Source organism: Protopterus annectens, chromosome 11.part0, assembly GCF_019279795.1.
Source record: "Protopterus annectens isolate FY-2018-M chromosome 11.part0, PAN1.0, whole genome shotgun sequence".
In the NCBI taxonomy this organism is placed as follows: Eukaryota; Metazoa; Chordata; order Ceratodontiformes; family Protopteridae; genus Protopterus; species Protopterus annectens.
Window position 1 is genome coordinate 235,284,703 of NC_056745.1, and position 21,025 is coordinate 235,305,727.

General features: G+C 42.4%; 1 protein-coding gene across 2 annotated transcripts in view; it reads left to right on the forward strand.

Moving 5' to 3' along the window:
* Nucleotides 1–21,025, forward strand: part of INTS13 (integrator complex subunit 13) — a 629,493-nt gene that overhangs the window by 596,819 nt on the left and 11,649 nt on the right. For both annotated transcript variants that reach the window (XM_044087655.1, XM_044087656.1), the window contains exon 16: nucleotides 16,914–17,049. In XM_044087655.1, coding sequence (XP_043943590.1) covers nucleotides 16,914–17,049 — 136 coding nt within the window. The remainder of the gene's footprint in view (nucleotides 1–16,913; nucleotides 17,050–21,025) is intronic.

Sequence of the window (21,025 nt, forward strand, 5' to 3'; positions counted from 1 at the left end):
TTGAAATGGATAGCACACTGTATTCATTTTTGTTACAAAGCGAGTGGGAAATCATTACAAGAAAATATCTGACTGCAGTTTTCTAGTTGCATGGCATCCACTACTACACTCCTGAAGGGGGATAGAGCCAGCATATCTTAGAGGCATCAAACACCTTTTCAGAGCACTGCAGGCGGAATGTGACTTTTAATGCATGAGCAGGGTTCACCTCTGCCATCCTTTGAAGCATGAGCTACTTTTTTCTGTCTGCAGTAATCCACCATTATACTTTTTCGGGAGTCGGGGGGGGGGGGGGCATCTGTAGGTATCCACATGAAGAACATGGTATGGTTGTTTAAAGAACATACTATAATGGCAGATGTTTAGGTATGGTGACTGTTGCTGTCATATTTCCTTCCCTCCTTTGCTGCTTGTTGCTGTTACTTTGGGTAACTGAGGCCAGAGTGGATACCACATTACATCACCCTGTACTCACTATTATTTATACTCTAGAGGGATGGAATTCACTGTGTCTTAGACCAGTGATTCAGGTGCTGGTACTGATTTAAGGAGCGGCAAGAAATAGCCAAATGGTGCCGGGAGACACCGCCTAAGTACGAAGTATGTGAAGATGTTCAAAGAAATGTGAAATCAGTCCAGCCACAGGGGATGGGTACCCCACTGTGAAATTAAAGCCAGAAGCTGAAATCCTCTCTTAATCCCTTTGTCATTTAATACTGTGCCTTATGTCTGTTATCTGAAACTCTTGTCATAGTTGGGATTTTATGTATTGTTGACGCAGTAGGTGATCTGATCCAAAATGGGTCTTTTTCGCCCACAACCTAGACCGAGGGGAAAAGCAGGACATAGAATATTAATAATAGTCAGACCATTGACCAGCAAGCAAAATAATAAAAATGCCAACAGCAAAAGTATTCAGAAAATATTAAGAATACAATGACTAAATAGTTGTGTGAATTACTTAATTTAAAAGGTCTTTGTTCATCGTGCATACAGCTGCAGTCATAACAGATGGGTTTTCCTGCCGTCAGGCGGGTCCTCGGTTGACCGAATTCCAAAGTCTAGGTCCGGCGTCGGTTGTCGTCGCTTCTTCCCTGACGTCAGTGCGACAGGGGTATAAAAGAACCAGCCAATGCCATTTTCATCAGTCTTTCTTGCCGCGCGGTGCCCGAAGCAGAAGCAGTTCGCAAGTGCCGGTCGGCCAGCTCCTGAGATTACGAATATTTTTCAACCGAAGACTTCTTGAAAGCTAAGTACCCCGTTGGGGAAACTTTTCTTGCCTCAGACCGATGTCAGACAAAGTTAATAATTGCATTTCATGTGGGAAGCAAATACCACATAAGGATTTCCATTCCCTCTGTATACCTTGCTTAGGCCCAGACCACGACGTCTCGGCCTGTCGTTTTTGTGCTACATTCAACAGACGCACTATTAAGCGTCGGGCGGAGTTCGCCCAACACTATTTTGGCAAAATGTTTAATTACAACGTCGTCGGATACTCCGACTCCAGTTTTGAGTAAACGACGTAAAGATAAGGACCGACATACAAGGTCCGCGACTTCTACCGACACCACGCTAAAGCCGACTACATGTGCTCCGGTTCTCAGCGAGGCGCCTACGCAGCCCCTGACTACCGATGACACTTTATTAGCGGTATCTTCTGTGCCCGAGGTCGCAGACTCTGCAATATTTGTCATGGAAAACAGCCTTCCTTCTAGCTGTCACCTCAGCACGCAGGGTTTCGGAACTACAAGCCCTCATGGCTGTGCAGCCTTTCATCATTTTCCATCAGGACAGAGTTTCCTTACGAACCAATCCTTCATTTATGCCAAAGGTAGTATTCAGGGTAGCCTTGAATCAGGCTATCCACTTACCTACCTTTTACCCTAATCCACAAAACAAAGGGGAGAGACTACTACATTCCTTGGACATTCACAGACAGCTCCGTTATTATTTGGACAGAACAAAGCCTTTCAGAAAATCAGAGCAATTCTTTGTGTCCTATGCTACAGGTGCTCAAGGGAAGCCTGTTTCCAAACAGATAATCTCAAAATGGATAGCCCACTGCATATGCTTTTGTTACTCTTTCAGTGGTAAAACTGTACCTACAGGCATCAGATCTCACTCCACAAGGGCCACAGCTACCTCTGCAGCTTTCCTCAGGGGGGTTCCTACCAAAGATATTTTGGAAGCAGCCACTTGGAGTTCTGTACATACTTTGTCCAAGCACTATCACCTACCATTATACTCCAAAACTAGAGCGGGCTTTGCCACTGCAGTCTTGCAGGGCATCCTGGCTCCTCTTAGTTCCACTTAGTGCCTACCACCCCTTTATTAGCTTTGGGATTCTGCCCGTCTGTTATGACTGCAGCTGTATGCACGATGAACATAGTACAGTTTTGTACCTACCATAAATGTAGATGTTCGAGTGCTAATACAGCTGCAGTCCAGGTTTTCCTCCCTCCTTCCCCTCCTGGGACAGGCCTAATGGCTAACACCTCCTCATACAACCTCATTGGGGTATTCTTTTATGGTGTATTTGCTTGCAACTACTGTTTTTTGATCATATTGCATTTGCATTATTACATAAATTTATGTTTTGCCTTCCTTCTGGGGGCACCTGACATCTGGGGCAAGAAAAACTGAAGAAAATGGCGTCGGCTGGTTCTTTTATACCCCTGTCGCACTGACGTCAGGGAAGAAGCGACGACAACCGACGCCGGACCTAGACTTTGGAATTCGGCCGACCGAGGACCCGCCTGACGGCAGGAAACCCCATCTGTTATGACTGCAGCTGTATTAGCACTCGAACATCTACATTTATGGTAGGTACAAAACTGTACTTTCTGTGATAGGGATGGGAAGTACCTAATATACCAGAAAGTTGTCATGTGGTCCTGACTTTTTCAGACTGTGAATCCACAATCAGTGTCCTGTAAGAAATCCTTTCAAAGTATTACATTGATGATGCTTTATTATTTATATTTTTGAAAACTGAACATGAGCAGTAATGTAAAAGCCTTTCGAAAGGTGATGCAGTATGACCCTGGTTGAACCCAAAAATGTTCCACTACGACTGGAGTTCTTAAAATAGAATAAAATAAAATATGAAGCTTAAAAGTAATAACAAGAAGGTGTTTTTACAGTGAGGATAATTCAGAAAATGGGAGTGGACCCCAGAAAGTCAAGGATAACCACTGTCATAGTTTAATTCAAATAGAAACATTGTTCATTAACCTTAAGCATTGCAGAGTTCAAAAAAAAATATTTATATTTACCCCCCTATATAATTGTCCAAACTTTTTTGAAGATTGACATTGACAAGAATTTCTGAATAAACAGGCATACCATTCCACAGATTAAGAACCTTTTGAGTTATAAGCCTATCTTTTGTCTTTGATTTCTGTTTATTATATGTTTAAGGCCATGATTCAATACTAGGATATACTTCAGCCTTTGTTAAACCAGTTGCTTGCCTACGATCAGAATTGTTACATGCAGTACATACCAAACACAAGTTTCCCTAAATGCTTCAGTCTCAAGTCCACGTAATTATTTTATTTATTCTTTTTGTAAACTTCCTTTGAATCATTTCTAAATTTCCTGTGTCAGTGATAGAATATAATTTATTTTGTAATCTATCACGAGTCATTATAGTTATAAATTCTTTAATACCACATGACTTCTAGTTTCCAGCTTACCCAATAGAAGCCCAGATTGTCTTAAAGCCTTAGTCTTTTTGATTTCTATTTGGTACTTAAAATTCGTGTCTTTATCAATAAACATACTTACGAGCCTTAGTTTAGTCAGTTATCTCCAAAACCGTATTCTCATCCTTGTATTACCCCATTTATAATTACCAAAAGTTAAGACCTTAGATTTTTTACAATTAAACTGTAGCCCAAATTCCGTAGTCCAATTTTCAGTTTCAAATAAGTAAATGTCTTTCCTTTTCACTGTTGCAGTATTCATAATGTGGGATCTCCTGCCAAGGATAGCCCAATGTTCAACCAGTATACCAAAGCCTTTACATCCTCTTAGCATCATACATCAGTTGTATACTCCTCACATAGGCATAGGGCATAAAGGTGACCTATGTATACTCCATACTCTGAACTCCTTTGCCACCAGTCCGAATGCCACAGTTGAACGTTGGTCTGAATGCCCTGATCTGAGGAGCTTCTACCAAGCTGTTTACAGATAAATGCCCCATTGGGGTTCCAACTTTTCCTTCCTTTACTTGTGTACTTAGGGTACGTGTCATCCAGGAGGGGAAAATGTCAGTGTGGGAGGCAGGTTTCCCCATAAAGACCATCATGTGAAGTGTTAATTCTGCCTAGGTGCTTTACACAATCATACTTTGTGTACCGTTTGATAGGATTTTGCTCCTAAAACATTAAGCAGTCATCTGTTCTCTTTATCCATTTATCTTGACAACCAACATCTCATACTTTTGACCTGGATATCATGTTCAAATCTGCCTACCCCTAGGCACAGCAATCTTAAAAAGAAAGGCAAGAAGTCTTTGTCTGACTGTGCCTCTGTCCAGCCTCCCCCGGACATCTCTCATAAGATGATTGAAGACCTCAAAGACTGTCCTGTGCTAACACCTGTTTCTTCTGTCGCAACTGTGTCAGAGGCCAGCATGGAACTGACTTCTCACATATCCTCTTGAGGCAATGCAGATATCCACAGTGGACATTGAGGGTGAACCACAGGTGATATTTTCTGAATGGTCTAGGGGGGATTCCCCAGATTCTAGTATGGAAAGGGGTCCCTGGTACCATTACTGAGTCTTGGCATGACTCTGAGCCTCCTAGGTTGGTCAAAGCTATCATCCCTTTGAAGAGAGCAGAACACTAAGTGCATTACTCTCATTGCTAAGAATTCTCAGAGGGAATGGAAGGATTTTATCCAAGGATTGTTCAATGTCCAGATGGCCTTAAGACCACCTCAAGGGTGTCTGTTCCTCTTCTTGGTCCTTTACTCCAGCCACAAGGACTAGGGAGCCTGACTCTTCAGATGAGTAGGTGGATTTAGGAGATGAATCATTGGCCTACTCCTCACAAATTACCTATTCTTTAGACTGTGGGTCTGAGAAAGAGGATTCCTTGAGTCCAGACCCTCCCTTTCAGAGTTGCCCGTCAGGGACGCAGTAGTTTGCATGATGGAGTATTTCAAGTAGAACTGCTTGCATATATCTGATATTCAAAACAGTTATTATGAGCAGTTGCAGATGGACTCTCCTAAACCTTCTGTTGTACTCCCGTGTTGAATGCCTTGATGATTCATTTGCAGCTGCCTTTTTGGCTCCTGATTCACAACCTCTGGCACCTAAGAAGCCTGACCATTTTTATAAAGGTCCTGATGCTTTTCAGTACCTCTACAAGTGTCCTTATTCAGATCCTGCTATGGTCTTGTTTTCTTGCTGACAAGCCATCTAAGCTTTTGCCTTCTTCAAACTCCTTTTTTTCTGATAAAAGGCTATGGAAAGGCTGGGGAAAATTGTATAGTTCTGCCACTCTAGCCATCAGGGCCATTAATTATCAACCCATATGACCAGGTGTGTTTTGGCCCCTTTGTCACAGCCTTGGAAGGCTTTGTCTGACCTTCCTGACTCTGAAGGTGAAACTGCTGTCCTCTCCTTATTGAGTTCCACTTCTCAGGTCTGAGGTTGCCCATCACTCCATCAAATGTTGTTGTGCTACAGCTGATGAATCATCTGATGCTGATGCTGCTTCTGGTTCAGTTACGAGGATCTTGGCTTTGCCTCTAAGCTTTACCTGAATATGTTAAGTCCAAGCTCCTAGATGTTCCTTGGAACAATCAAAATCTCTTTGGTACAGCTGCTGTTGACTTGTTTAAGACTCCACAAGACAAGACAAAAGTAAATTGAAGTAGGATCTTAAACAAATCTTTATTTCTCTCATACCCAGATTTCAGAGAAACAATCTTTCTAAATCTGCCTTTGTGCATAGACAACCTTGTCAGCCTTCTAAAGAGAAAAGGGTCCCTGATAGTATGTTTGCTGATAAGCCCACCCAGACTTGTAAAACTCAAAAGTCCTTGTGTCAGGACAAATCAGCCTCCATCTGACATATTTTCTCCACTTCCCCTCCTCCAGATTCCCTTGACTCTCATCCTTTCCCTGTCTGGCAACAGATAACTTCAGACTCCTGGGTTCTAGCCATTATCTGTCACAGTTATTTTATGGTATAGAAGTCACCCCCCCTCCTGGTCTTCCTCAAACTTCTCCAGACCAACGTCCTCATTTTTTTTGAATTTTGCAGGATTCACTAGATCAGGACACCATTCATTCCAGTATCCCAAAGAGGAACAGGGTATTACTCCAGAATGTTTCTGGTTTGAAGAAAAGAGGGACCTTAGGGACTGGTCCTAGACCTTTCCTTTCTAAATACCTTTGTAAAGATTCCTTCCTTTTGGATGCTTTACCTCCAGACTCTGTTTACCCTCTTACTTCCACAGGCTTTTCTGATCTTCGTAAACCTAAAGGATGCCTATCTTTATATTTCCATTCACCCTCTGTTCAGGAAGTTTTTATTTTCTGTGGTGTCTTCTTCTCATGTTTAGTTTACTGCTTTGCCGTTTGGTATTTCTATGGCCCCAAGGGTGTTCACCAGATGTCTGTCTCCTGCCATAGCCTTTTGCAGGCTTCAGGAAATCTAGATATTCCCATATCTGGATGACCTGCTTCTTCAGGCTCCCTTGCAATCCAGTCTTTTGCAAGATCTGAACTTCACCATGCTTCTTTTGTGCAGTCTGGGACTCAGCATCAGTCTCATGAAGTCAAGTCTGATTCCTTCTTAAGACCATGCTTTTTCTGGGTTGCAGAATCCAAGCCATTCCTGTGTTGACTTTTCTTCCTCTTCCAAGATTTTGTCTCTTGACAGTCTGCTTCCCCTTTCTCTCATTTCTCCAAGGGAATTTCTTAGGCTCTTGGGATTCCTGACATCTACCTTTCCCATGTGCCCCTTTGCCGAACTTCACGTGAGGAAACTTCAGTAGTATCTGAAGATGGTTTGGCTCCAGTACAGCTTTCCAGTTCACTTACTTCCTTGTCTCAAACTCGAGTTTCACTGGTGGTTTCAGCAGATCTCTCTCAATCCAGGACTGCCTTTTCAGACTCCTCCCTGTTGAAGAGCTGTTCACAGACGTTTCCAGTCTCTAAGGGTTCAGGGTCTGTGGCCCTTTCATCAGAAGTCAGACCACATTAACATAAAAGAAAAGAGAACACTCAGTCTTACTCTTTAGGTCTTCCATTTTCTTTGGTTTTCAGGCTCTTTAAAGGTCTTTACAGACAACACCACAGTTGTGGTACATCAACAAACAGGGAAACCTAAGGTCTTATCTTTTTTTGCAGACTAGCCCTCTAGGCCTGGGATTTGGCTATCTGCCATCAGGTAACCCTTAAGGAGGTCTGCATCACTTCAGAATACAACTTTGTGGTGGACTCCATGAGCAGATCCAAGACACAACCTTACAAATGGATGCTTCACAGAGAGATGTTTTTGGACATAGTACATCGGTAGGATATTCTTCAAGTGGATCTTTTTGCCTCCCTTCTATACAGACAACTTCCTCACTTCTATTACAGAGTCCTAAGTCCTCTGACTTGGAAGGTGGATGCTATGTCATTTTCTTGGAAGGAGATGTTCCTATTTGCTTACCCTCCTTTTCCTGTACTTCCCAGAGTCCTGCACAAGATCAGGAAGGACTCTCTAAGAATCTTGCGGGTGACTCCTTTTTGGCCCAGACAGCACTGGTTTATCCATCCTTCCTTGCCAGAGGCAGTCATCACAAGTTATCACACCAGATGGATCTTCTCACACAAGACAAAGGGGTCTCTTATTCACCCTCACTTTCCCCTCTTCAATTGATCCTTTGGGTATAGGATTTTGATCTCATGTAGACACCACTTTTCTCAGGAAGTGCTTATGGGTCTGCGGGAGGTCAGGAAACCCACTTCTAGAAAATCCTATATGTCTAAATGGAAAAAAAAATCTGTTTGGTGTCTTAAGCATCACCAGGAGCCTTCTTAGTGGAGGTTGGTCCCTTTGGCCCTTTTTTACTTGTGTGAACCACTCCATGGTGGGTTAGCTTATCCTTCTGTTAAAGCTCACTTGTCACCAGTATCTGCTTGTTTGCCATTGTACCCACCATTGGCCTCTTGTTTTGAGGTCAAAATATTCCGTAAAGGTATCCTTCATATCAGTCCTCGAAGAAAACCTATTCCTCCCTCTTGGGACCTTAATTTTGTCCTTGAAAAACTGACTCAGGCTCGTTTTGAGCTTTCCTCTTCTTTTTGTAACACTGCACCTTGAAGACTGTTTTGTTGATTGCCCTTACTTCATCCAAGAGAGTTTCTAAACTTCAGGCTCTGATGGCAATTCCTCCCTTTTTGATTTTTTTCATAGGACCAGGGTATCTCTGTGAACTAATCCTTCATTTATGCTCAAGGTAGTCAGTGAGTTGACTCTTAATCAGTCTGTCCAGCTTCCTTCCTTTTTATCTGCTAGTGAGAAGGCTCTTCACACTTTGGCTCTACATAGACAGCTCAAGTATTATTTGAATAAGATAAAAGCTATCCATAAATCTGAGCAGCTTTTTGTTTCTTTTCTTACCTGGACATTCGGTTAGGTGGTTTCTAAGCAAACCATCTTCTCCTTTTTGTTATTCTTTACATAGAAAGCCAATTACTGCTTCCGTTTGAGCCCACTGTATGAGGGCAGTGGCCTCTTCTGGAGATTTCTTCAAAGGTTTGGTTACTTGATCTATCTTTGAAGCTACTGCTTGGCCCTCTGTCCACACCTTTAGTAAATATTACAAGTTGGATGTCATTTCCAGAGCCAGGACAGGATTTGCCAGGACTATCCTGCATGGGTTTTTGGAGGGCTCCTCTGTGCCTTCATCCTCCCATCCTTTACAGTAGATTTGGTAATCTCCCACATGATGTTCTTCATGTTTCACTGTTGCAGTCATCACATTTGGGTTATCCCTGTCAGGGTAGCCCTTGGCCGGCCCAAATACCAGAGCCTTAGTATTTCTGCTTCAGTTGCTGTCGCTTGAGGACTGACGTCAGGTCATCAGTGGTATAAAGTAAGGCAGCCGATGCCATTACATCAGTCTTTCTTGCCCTGGAGCCTGATCAGAAGTAGTTTGCACGAGTGCCGGTCGGCCGCTACCTGAGGTTTTGTTTCTGAATTGAAGTTGAAGTCTTCTAAAGCTAAGTACCCCATTGGGGAGCCTTTTTTCTTGCACTAACCAATGTCAGAAAAAGTTAATAATTGTCTCGCCTGTGGAAAGCAAATACCACACCGAGACTTCCACTCTTACTGCGTCACTTGTCCAGGCCCAGACCACGACATCCCCCATTGTCGCTTCTGTGCTTTATTTAACGCCAGAACTATCTGTCGTCGGGCCCTTATTGTAACCAGATATTTTCGTTTACAGTCCTCGAATTCCAATATGGCTTTGGTAAGCCATCCAACAGCAGATCTTCCGAAAAAAACGTAAAGATAAAGACAGAGACAGATTGCACAAGTCCAAACCTTCCGATGACACTTCCGTTAAGCTAGTTGTCAGTCCTCCGGTACTCAGTAGCCGCTTTCGCAGCCCATGATGCCTGCTTCAGTTGATTCGCAGGCCGCTACTGTGACCCTTTCGGAGTCCGATATACTGCAAAACTCTTCTTTGTCTAAGGATCATGTGGTCGTCTCTAACTTGGATGAGTCCGGAGCCGCTAAGCAGGCACCAGCTTCCGAGGAAGTCCTTCACACCACCGAATCTCGACACAAACTGACGTCTTCTTTAACGACTACCGTTCTTTCGAAAACAACTGAATTCCTTAGGCCCAGGGTTCGAACCACACCCAAGAAACCGACTACCCACCCTCAAGTGCCTGCTACCTTGCCTCAGTCTGAAATGCTTAAAATGGCAGAAGACCTTATCATTGCTGATCAGGGGAAGCCAAGCTACCCCCTCAAAAAGGAAAAGAGATCTGTCCCCAGTAGTTTTGTCTCAACAAGAGTCAGATAAATCTGATGCATCTGACTATGAAGACATGCAGCTCCTCTCCACTTATGAGGATTCTGATGCAGAGGAATCCATTCCTTCAACCTCTCCCCCAGAGGATTTTTCCTTTGGGGAAACCCTGCATACTTTAGGGGAGCATTTTCAATGGGAGAGTCAGGACTACCCTCAGTCTAAAAAGAGACTCAGGGAATTCCTAGATCTTCCACAACACAGACCCTTGGCCATTCCCCCCAGTGCCCAGTCCTGGATGTGATGGATGACGTTTTACTTGAATCCAGCTTGACTCCTGACACCCTACCTCCTGCTCCTAGAAATCCTGACCGGTACTACAGAGTCCCTGACTCACACAAATATCTTTTTAAAAATCCAACAGCTGACCCTGAGGTCATTTCTCAAGGGCCAAAAGGGATTAAAGCAACCTCTGCTAAGAATCTCACTCCCTCAGACAGGGATTCCCGTGCATTGGACAGATTGGGTAAAAGTATACACCTCAGCTATTTTTGCTATCAGGGCACTAAATTGTCAGTTTCATATGCTTAAATATCAGCAACATACCTTGGAACTCCTTAAACAAAGAATGTCTTCCTTTCCTGCTTGGGCAGAATCTAAGGGTTTACAAGACTTAATGCATTCTGCAAGTCAAGTAACTAAACACACTTTGCACTGTGGTTTTGATGCCCTAGAAGCTTCTTGCAGGGCAGCAGTCACTGGATCTGTCATTAGAAGACATCCATGGCTTAAGGAACAACCCCTGCCAGACCGTGTCATATCTAAATTGTTGGATGCCCCCTTGCACAAAGATAACTTATTTGGCACTAAGGCAGAAGAGGTCTTAAAAAAGATGGAAGAAAAAGCAAAATCTATGCAAACAGTTAAAGATTTATTACAGGTCCAGCCTCCTAGGTTCAGCAGGCATTTTCCCTCCAAGCACTGGTCCTTTCCTGCTCTGCGTGAACAGGCCCAGCCTAGGCCCCGTGGAAACACCCCCCCCCCCAGACAGCACCCCCAGGGAATGCAGAGATCTAAGCAGTGGACTACTTCCACTGCAAAACCAGGGAGTTCTAAGCCACCCCCTTATGGCAAGAACTCACAATGACTCACCTCTTCCCGACCTCCCCTCTGCCCACCTTCATTTACCTCTAGGAGGCAAACTCTCCTTTCACTCAAGCACCTGGGCCACCATTACCAAGGACCAATGGGTTCTGAACATTGCATCTCATGGATACAAATTCTCCTTCCACACCCGAAAGAGTTCCCAGATCTATCACCATATCAGTAAGCAGAGGCTCAAAAGCAAATCCATTCCCTCCTCTCTTTGAGGGCAGTAGAGCACGTTCCGGCAGAACAGACAGGCAAAGGCTTCTACTCCAGAATTTTTCTGGTGCACAGAAAAAAGGTCACCTGGTGCCCCATCCTCAGTCTATCCATTCTAAATACCTTCCTGGTGATCCCAAAATTCAAAATGCTCACCCTCCAGCAGCTGCTACCCATGCTCTCCAAGGACGCTTGGCTAGCCACCCTAGATCTAAAAGAGGCCTACCTCCACATTCCTATCAGGGAATTGTGCAAAAAATATTTCCGCTTCAGGGCAGGATCTCAACATCTGCGCTTCTCTTTTGCTTATCTACTGCTCCCAGAGTTTTCACAAAATGCCTTTACAAGACAAAGGAATATTCAAATTTACCCCTACTTAGACAACTGTCTTATTCAGGCAGACAGCCAGGAAAAGCTGCTCAAACACCTGGCCCATGTAAAGAGCCTACTAATTTCCCTAGGGTACACAATCAACGAAAATAAATCAAAACAGGTGCCCACCCAAAGGATAATCTTCCTGGAAGCAAGTCTGGACACAGCATCCCAGATGGCATACCTTACACCAGAGAAACAGATTTTCCTGTCAGCATCTTGCATACTCCTCATTCCATATGTCAGACTGCATATGAGGAAACTTCAGTGGTACCTAAAGAACCTTTGGGTGTCAACACTCTCAAGACCTGGAAACTCTTCTACCTATAATCCCTTGCCTCAGAAAGGAATTTCTTTGGTGGGCAGCAGCATGCTCCCACAACAAGGGACTGCCCTTCTTCCCACACCCTGCCACCCAGACCCTCACCACAGATGCATCAGACTATGCTTGGGGTGCACACCTGGACAGCAGGTGCATACAGGGCCAATGGAGCCCACAGCAAAAATCCCTGTACATCATTCAAAAAGAGATGATGGCTGTGCAACACGCCTTGATAGCTTTCAAACCCCTTTTCTCTCCCGGGGTTCTCCTGATCAAAATAGACACCACCACTGTGGTGTGGTACATCAACAAGCAGGGAGGGACTCACTCCTACCCTCTGTGCAGGCTGGCCATGACCCTTTGGCTCACAGACTCTTCCATGCAGCTACACCTGTTAGCACAATACCTACTAGGCTCTCTCAACTCCCTGGCAGACCAATTAAGCAGAAACCTTTTGGACTCGCATGAGTGGCAGCTCACCAGAAGTACCTTCTTCCTAATAACTCAGAAATGGGGAACCCCAAAGGTTGACCTCTTTGCCTCCCACACCAAGCATCAGCTCAGCAAATTCTGCACCAGGGAGCATCAATGCATGGCTTGGAAAGTGGATGCCCTGTCCTTCCCATGGGTTAACCTCTCAGTCATTGCCTTTCCTCCCCTACCTCTCATCCCCAGGGTACTGCTCAAAATAAGGGAGGAAAAACCAAGGAACATGCTTATAGCTCCAGACTGGCCCCTACAGCACTGGTACCCCTTGCTGTGCAGCCTGTCCCCACTGCCTCCATGGCATCTTCCTTATATTCCAAACCTCCTAACCCAGAAGAAAGGGGAATTCATGCATCCCCAATTGCAGACAATCAGTTTGGCAGCTTGGCTTATTCCCTAACCCCGAACTAGTCTGCCATCCTCAGGAAACAGGTTCTGGATGTTATCCATGAGGCCAGACACCCTAGCACCAGAAAGTCTTATGCAGATAAATGGAAAAGGTTCTGCACCTGGATCCAGGCTAAGGAGGCCAATACGGCACAGCCTTCCATCCTGGATTACTTAGCTGACCTACTACACAGTGGTCTCTCTTTCTCCTGTATAAAAATTCATGCCTCTGCTATTTCTACTCATTTTCCCACTGAGCAGCCCCTTTTCTCACACCCTGTGATCAAACAGTTCCTCAGAGGGGCTAGCAACTTGAGGCCCCCCAGAAGGGCACCAACACCAGCTTGGGACTTTAACTTTGTCTTGGAAAAGCTCACCCTGCCTCCTTTTGAACCAGCTTTTTTTGCAGAGCTAAAAGTTCTCTACTGGAAGTCAATCTTCCTTCTGGCCGTCACTTCAGCCAGAAATGTCTTTGAGCTGCAAGCACTCATGGCTGTGGAACCCTTCATCATCTTGCATGCAGACCAGGTATCCCTCAGAAGTAACCCATCCTTCATGCCCAAGGTGGTGTCTAGTGTGGCTCTCAACCAATCCATTAATTTGCCCACCTTCTTTCCTAATCCCCAGAACAAAGGGGAAAGGATTCTTCACTCTCTAGATGTGCACAGACAGCTCAGATACTATCTGGACAGGAATGAACCCTTCAGAAAGTCTGATCAATTGCTGGTTAGCTTTGCTACAGTGGCAGAAGGCAAAGCCATCTCCAAGCAAACAATTTCCAAATGGATGGCACACCACATCTATTTCTGCTACAAACAGCATGGTAAGCCTCCCCCCAAGAGGGTCAGGACACACTCCACTAGAGCATCCTCCGCCTCTGCAGCTTTCCTCAGAGGAGTCCCCACCAGGGACATCCTGGAGACTCTCACCTGGACATCTGTTCACACTTTTACCAAGCATTGCCACCTGCCTCTGTTCTCCAAATCCAGGGCAGGGTTTGCCTCTGCAGTCTTGCAGGGCATCCTAGCCAGCCCCTAACTTACCTGACTGCCTCCACCCATTTCCTCAGCTTTGGGAATCTACCCAAATGTGATGACTGCAGCAATGAAACATGAAGAACATAGTACAGTTGTGTACACTTACCATAAATGTAGATGTTCGAGTGTAATCACTGTTGTAGTCCTGGTTTCTCTCCCTCCATCCCCCTTTTTTCTCTTTCTCCTTTTGTTACCATTCTTCCTTGTTGTTCTCCTTTCCTTACAAGGGACATTTTGGTATTTATTTTCCACTGGGGGGGGGTTCTTCCACCAGAACCTGGCCTCCGACTTTGGGGGCTCCTGACAGGTTAGGGCAAGAAAAACTGATGTAATGGCATCAGCTGCCTTACTTTATACCACTGACAACCTAACATCAGTCCTCAAGCGACAGCAAACGATGCAGAAATACTAGGTCTCTGGTATTCGGGCTGGCTGAAGGCTACCCTGGCAGGGATGACCCAAATGTGATTACTGCAACGGTGAATACACTCAGAACATCTACATTTATGGTAAGTACACACAACTGTACTCTATGAATACCGCAGCAGTGATAAGGAAGGGGATAATACAGTTGTGTATAACTTTATCATAACAGTAGATGTCTTTTTCACTGTTGCATTATTTAGTATCTCCCTCCTGCCCCTTTGTTTTTTTTTTCTTATGTTAGTAACTCTTTGCTGGCCAAGGAGTCTTTGACTCTTTTTTTATGTTTCTTTTTCCCCTCTGGATATTCATGTTCTCCTTTCTGCTGGGGGTTGCTATAGCTCTTCTTGGGCACTTCGGTTCTGAGTATGGAGCATATGTATGTAACCTTTATGTCCTATGCCAACACAGGGAGCATACACCCGATGTATGATGCTAGGAGGATGTAAAGACTTTGGTATACTGACTGGAATTTGAGCTATCCTTGTTAGTAGATCCCACATGTTATAAATACTGTAACAGGGAAAAGGATATCTACCGTTATTGTAAGATTTTATGCAACTGTACTTTATTTAAACATTCCACAGCCTCCTGATCACATATTTTGCTTCCTACCTTACAGCTGTCTGCATATTTAGTAAGTCAGAATTTAGGTGAAGTAGGCGTGTGTGCAGAAAGAATATTAAAAAAAAATAGGTCCTAACACTGAGCCCTTTGAGGGTCCCTTAGATAACTTTTTCCAGTTCGGCTGTAACCATGAAGTACTACACATTGTCTCCTATTAACCAACCAAATAGTGATCCATCTTATTACGTATGGATTTACATTGCTGATTAACTGTCTTTGTATAATCTGGTCATGTGTTAAAACTGAAAGCTTTAGACGTGTAAATAAATCACTACACTTTTTTTCCTTTTAATTTAGAGATTGTTTTGTAGAAGTCTATTTGCCCATTAAGGGTAAATCTACCTTTGAAAAATGCATACTGATTTTTATCCAAACATCAGCTGTATATACCTTCCTTTTGTTGCTTTGTAGTTATGCATTTTTGAAGCATTTTCCAATAACTGAAGTCAAAGTAATTGGGAAAAATATGGAAATGTCTTATTTTTTTTCCTCCTTTGAATTTGGGGGGCACAAGAGTTTTTTTTTTCCAGTCTCTCGGCATAATCCCATAATATAACGTTTTAGTTTTTATTAATTGTTGAAAAACTGTCATGTAACTAATAAACTGTCCGGATAGATGATCATTTCCCATTGACGTATCTTTATGTACTTTCCTTAAACTTCAGTACCACTTTCTCATCTGAAATTATAGGAGAGTCACAATGGGTTTATTATAACTTAAGGTATTCTTTGAATACTTCATCACTGTCTTTTTTTTTTTTCAGTTATTAATTTTTCACCAGAAAAGATGGGACCTGATCATTTTACTATCTTTTTCAGAAATCCACATATTTAAAACCTTTTTTATTATCCACAATTTTAACAGTTATTTTTGTGTACACTTTTGTTATATTTAAAAGCACTCTGAAGCTTGTTAGTCATTCAGTTTAATTTCCATGTTGTTCTAATTTATACTGTAATTATTTTTTTTCTTTCGCAGAAGCTATTTATTATAATTATTCTACCAGGGTTAGACAGTATGTCCCACTATTTGTTTATTATCATGGTACTAAGATGTGCATCGCACAGATTGCATAATTCGAGGACTCATTTTCTGTGAAAGTATCAAAATTGTTTATACTATTTGAAAAAATTTTTTCAGAATTTCGAAGTTCAACTGTTTCAACTTCTACATTGACACATTCAGTTTTAATTCCTCTAAATGTATTAATATCAAACATAATACTAACATGGTCTGAAGTACCAAGTTGGTAAACTATGTCGTGATTTGCTACCAGCCTTTCTTTATGTACCAACAAAATATATATGTTACAACCTCTAGTAGGTGTATTTATTTTTTGAGTAAAATTACATCCACTTAAAATATCCAAAAATGGGAGGCCATATGATTATTACAGTAATATTTACTCCAGTTATTTTCAGGGTAGTTAAAAATCTCCTAAAATTATAATTGCCATATCACCCATAAGATCTTCAAAATTTTCCTGAAAATCTTGATGCTTATCCATATTCATATTTGGAATTCTATATGCAACATTTAATCTGCAATGCTTAGTTTTAATTACATTTTTAAAATAGCTGACACAATTTCATCTGCTGATGCTTTGCCCATAGTTGGGAGTCTCAGAAAGATACACTAGAGGAAAAGATGGTCACCTACTTATGGCTGTCTTTTCCATCTTCTACATGAATAGATGTAGTCGGCCAGCAGTCCTGTTCTACATTGTCGCACATTTTGATGAAAATGTAATGAGTACTTTATCAGATATTTTGCTAGCAGTTTGATTAAGCATAATATATTTACTAAAAAAGTTAGAAATGTAGCGTTCAAGATTTGAGATGGTTATGGATTTTTTCATTTAAGCTTATACACGTTATTAAATTTATTTTAGGGCCAGTGTCATTATTGACGATGTGGACAAGTAGGATCAACACTACAAACTCGAGGAAACATCAGGAGTTTGTTGGTCGATTAAATGCTGTCAGCAACAAGGTTGAACTGTACCAACATCTGAAAGAGGAAAATGGGTTTGTGCATTTTATTATTCAAATACTAAATATGTTTGCCTTGAGTGCTCAGAGTTTGAGCATTTGTTTTCTTCTCTTGGTGTCCTTTAGTATGGCAAATGACCAAATGGCATTACAGCACAGCAAAGGATATTGAGCAGTCTGAAACCTACATTTTTAGCTATGGATTTCACAGCATTTATAATTAATACCACAAAGCTCCCCCACCTCCCCTTTCAAAATGTTCAAGTCTTCAATGAGAATCTTTTGCAGTACATCATTATATATACAAATATCCCTTTCACAGGTGTTCCTCTGGAAATGTCATCTTTGTTCATTAGGGGCAATTTGTTACAGTCTTCAGTTTTCAGTAAAGTGGTCTGAAAATGCAGTCTGTCCTTTAACTCATTCATCTTTCTTTTGATTTTCATTCCACAACATCTTTGTTGGAGTCTAGAAGTAAACATTGCATTCTCTGTCATTTAAACATGTTTTGATTTTGTTTTCTGACCGGCTTGGGGTTGGAATAATGGTTATCTTACAGATTCAAGGCACAGGGTTTGATTCTCACCTTTGGTTAATGTCTGGTTATTGGCTAGGTGTGTAATAGTCTGCAGACTGATTGTCTAGTATTTACTTACCATCCCATAATTTGAACAGGGTTGGCATAATGGTTAAGGTCTTTGCCTAGTAGGCACAAGGTACATATTTTGATTCTGACCTTAGGTTATTGGCTCTGCTTAAAATAGACGGTACATGCGTATTATTGCAACCAGATCGCACATGTGTCAGAATCCTTGAAGTTATGGGCATATCAGTCTTTCTGTTTTTGCAGGGGTGGGAAAAGGAACTAAACAGAAATCGGTGACATTGTGTGATCACTGAGGAGCAGTAGTGAGGCCCAAATTCCTCTTCCACCTTCACGTCCATCAGCGACGGCTTTCAGTTTTAAATGCCATGGACCCCACTGTGCTAACAGAATGCCGCAACATAATGTAACATGGAATTAATGACTCCAAATCCCAGTGGCATAACAACTTGACTGGATGTAAACACTGAAAACACTGTGAAAAATATGGAGTCATTCAGTGATTATCACTGTGTTTCCTGGTGCTTTACCGAAAAATGGAAGCACAGAACAGATAGTTACACCCAATAAACATACTTCTTTAAATGGATGACATTTTCGGGCTATTCCCTTCCCCGGTAACATTTCATAACCCATCCAAAAAGTGTGACAAAACATTGTGTAAAAATGTAAAACGTTTAACAGTATGGTGTCACTTAACACACAGATGACAGTATGGCACTTCCAGGTGCCAAAATAATATGTGAAGGATGTAAAGCTGACAAAACTGCATTACTGCTTTTTTGTCAAATGACTGTCAGAACAAGCCAGTCCTTTGGGTTCGCTCAGGTCAGATCAAGGACGAATAACAAAGTGTGAAATGTTGCTTCCAAGTTACTAATCGGTCAAAATTCATGACATTAAGGGCAATGAGTCCTTTGACCATAATTTGCAGAATTATGACCGATTTGGAAGCTGGTTGTGACAGATTTGCAGTCTGGTTGCGATAATACGCAAGTACCAAATAGACCTTTAGTACAATTAGCTTAGTATTCACCTTTGAACCTGTGAGTATTCAGGTGAAACTGTGGAAGTGTCAGCACTGAATTTTAAAAACTGAAATTGCCAATAGAAGGAGTTGATTCAATACAGTGTCCTTGTTAGATACCAAATTACAAAACTGAAATTTGCAGAAGTTGTAGGTAGGGACAAGACTGAATAACTTGATTGCTGGATCATTGAAGAGTAGTACACAGAAGGTTATAATGATACAGTGTCTGGGATAAGGGGGGTGATTAGTGAAATTGTCCAGGGGCTTGCCTGAATCCAGTGCTCATTATGTTTGCTTCACTGTTTGGGGGGGGGGGTAGCGGTTACCGAACAGGGCTCACCTCTTTGGTGACGGGTCAGAGATGAAACAACAGTAGAGTATGAAGGCAAAAGTCTAAAGAAGGGTATGGAAAGGCTGACCAAGTATAAGATATATGGTGGCTGCGGTTCATTGTGGTCAAATGCAATATACAGCCCTTGGATCACAGCTGCTGTAATGTAAAGCATCATTTAAGTGGGGTGGAACTGATGATATCAGAAGTGTAAAATGTTCTCAGATGTGTTGATCACACCTGGACTATAGCACATATAGAACAATAAGAGGGAGAGCCATAGCAGCAGCATACAGAATGCTGGAGTATATCCTCAAGGGAATGGACTCCAGAAGCAAAGAAGTAACTCTTACACTCTTCTGGGTCCTGGTAGGTCCACACATTGGGTATGGTAAGCAGTTATTTTTTTTTTGTGGGGGGGGGGGGTCATACAAGAACAAAGGACATTAGTCTACTGAAAGGAATCCAAAGTAAAGCTCTGAACAGTTTGTAAGATGAGGAAAGGGTACGACTAGAGAAGTTGGGAGTAGACATTGAGATATGCTGAAAGGACAGGTGGAAGGGGGGCACAGGCAACATATTTTGTTTTGTATTTGTTGACTGGAAAGTCAAGCAAGGATGAGCATAACTGATTTGAAGACCTGGGAGAAAAGCTCCCTGAAAATATTGCATAGACAGTTTGAAATGGAGCGACACTGGTAACATATGTTAATGCGATGCAGAATTTGTATGGTTCAAGTATGTGGGTATAATGTTGGGTAGGGAATCAAACATAATTAATTGCAAGCAATGTATGCAATTAGCCTGAACATTTTACAACAGGAATCTTAACTGCAGCTGTTTTAGTAAACTATGGTGCAGCGGTTAGCGTTGCCGCCTCACAGAAAGAGGTTCTCCAGTTCGATCCTCGGCTGGGGTGCCTTCTGTGCGGAGTCTGCATGTCCTCCCTGTGGTCGTGTGGGTTTCCTCCGGGTACTCTAAATTGGCCCTAGGTGTTAGTGCTTGTGTGTGTGTGTGTGTGTGTGTGTGTGTGTGTGTGTGTGTGTGTGTGTGTGTGTGTGTCTTCTGTGGAAGGGTGGGTGCCGGGCTGGCAACTCGACACCATAAAACTCCACTGCCAGTCATGAAATGACAGGTGATCTGCTGTGGCGACCCCTAACCGGGAAAAAGCCGAAAGAAGAAAATGATGCAACAGTATATGCAGTTGTAACAGAAAAAGATAAACAAAACTTCATTGATTTACTGAAAACAGATGTAATATAATTATGACCTGTGTCATTTAATAACTTTCATGAAGATGTACTTTCTTCAGTATATAAAATCAGAAAGAAACCTGCCTTTTAGTGCGCTAAATGTCTTGTACAAATTTATTCCAGATGTTGCCCACACTTTTTAAAAATATTATCAGCAAATGAGTTCTACCTCTTGCATTTTTACACCATGACCAGATGATGATCTGAGGTTTTTAAGTGTATTTTTCAGCATATAAGGTTGCAAAGGCAGTAGTTACTAGAGAGTTTAGTTTTTTTGTAGGAGATTTGCAGGTTAAGTTCAGGACAGCCACAGTGATGAAATGTGGGTACTGAGTGATTGCTAAATTATTTTCAAGTCCAGCAGTGTTATTTGTTGACAGCTGTGCTACTCTCATTACCAATGTATTACACCTGTTCTGTGCAGCCTTCATTGGCTTCCTAGTCATTATAGGGTAACCTATGAGATTCCAGTGTTCGTTTATCTATCCATTCACGACCAGGGTCCCCGTTACTGAAAGGAACTTATTGTTGCCCTATACGTTTTTTGTGTTCAGCCTCTGAGGAACTGCTAGCAGTTACATGGGTTAATAAGCCCCTCATTTGTGGAATCTGCTTCCTTGATGGCTGTGAGAATGCCAGCCTTTGGCCCCTTTAGTCAGGCACAAAAAACTTGTTTATTTAAAATGGCTTTTAATTTTGAGGGTTGATCTGTTAGTTGTTTATTTTTCTATTTGTGTTTTATAAAAATATCTACATAAACTTGAACTTGGCAGTCCCGTGTAACTTATGAAAAC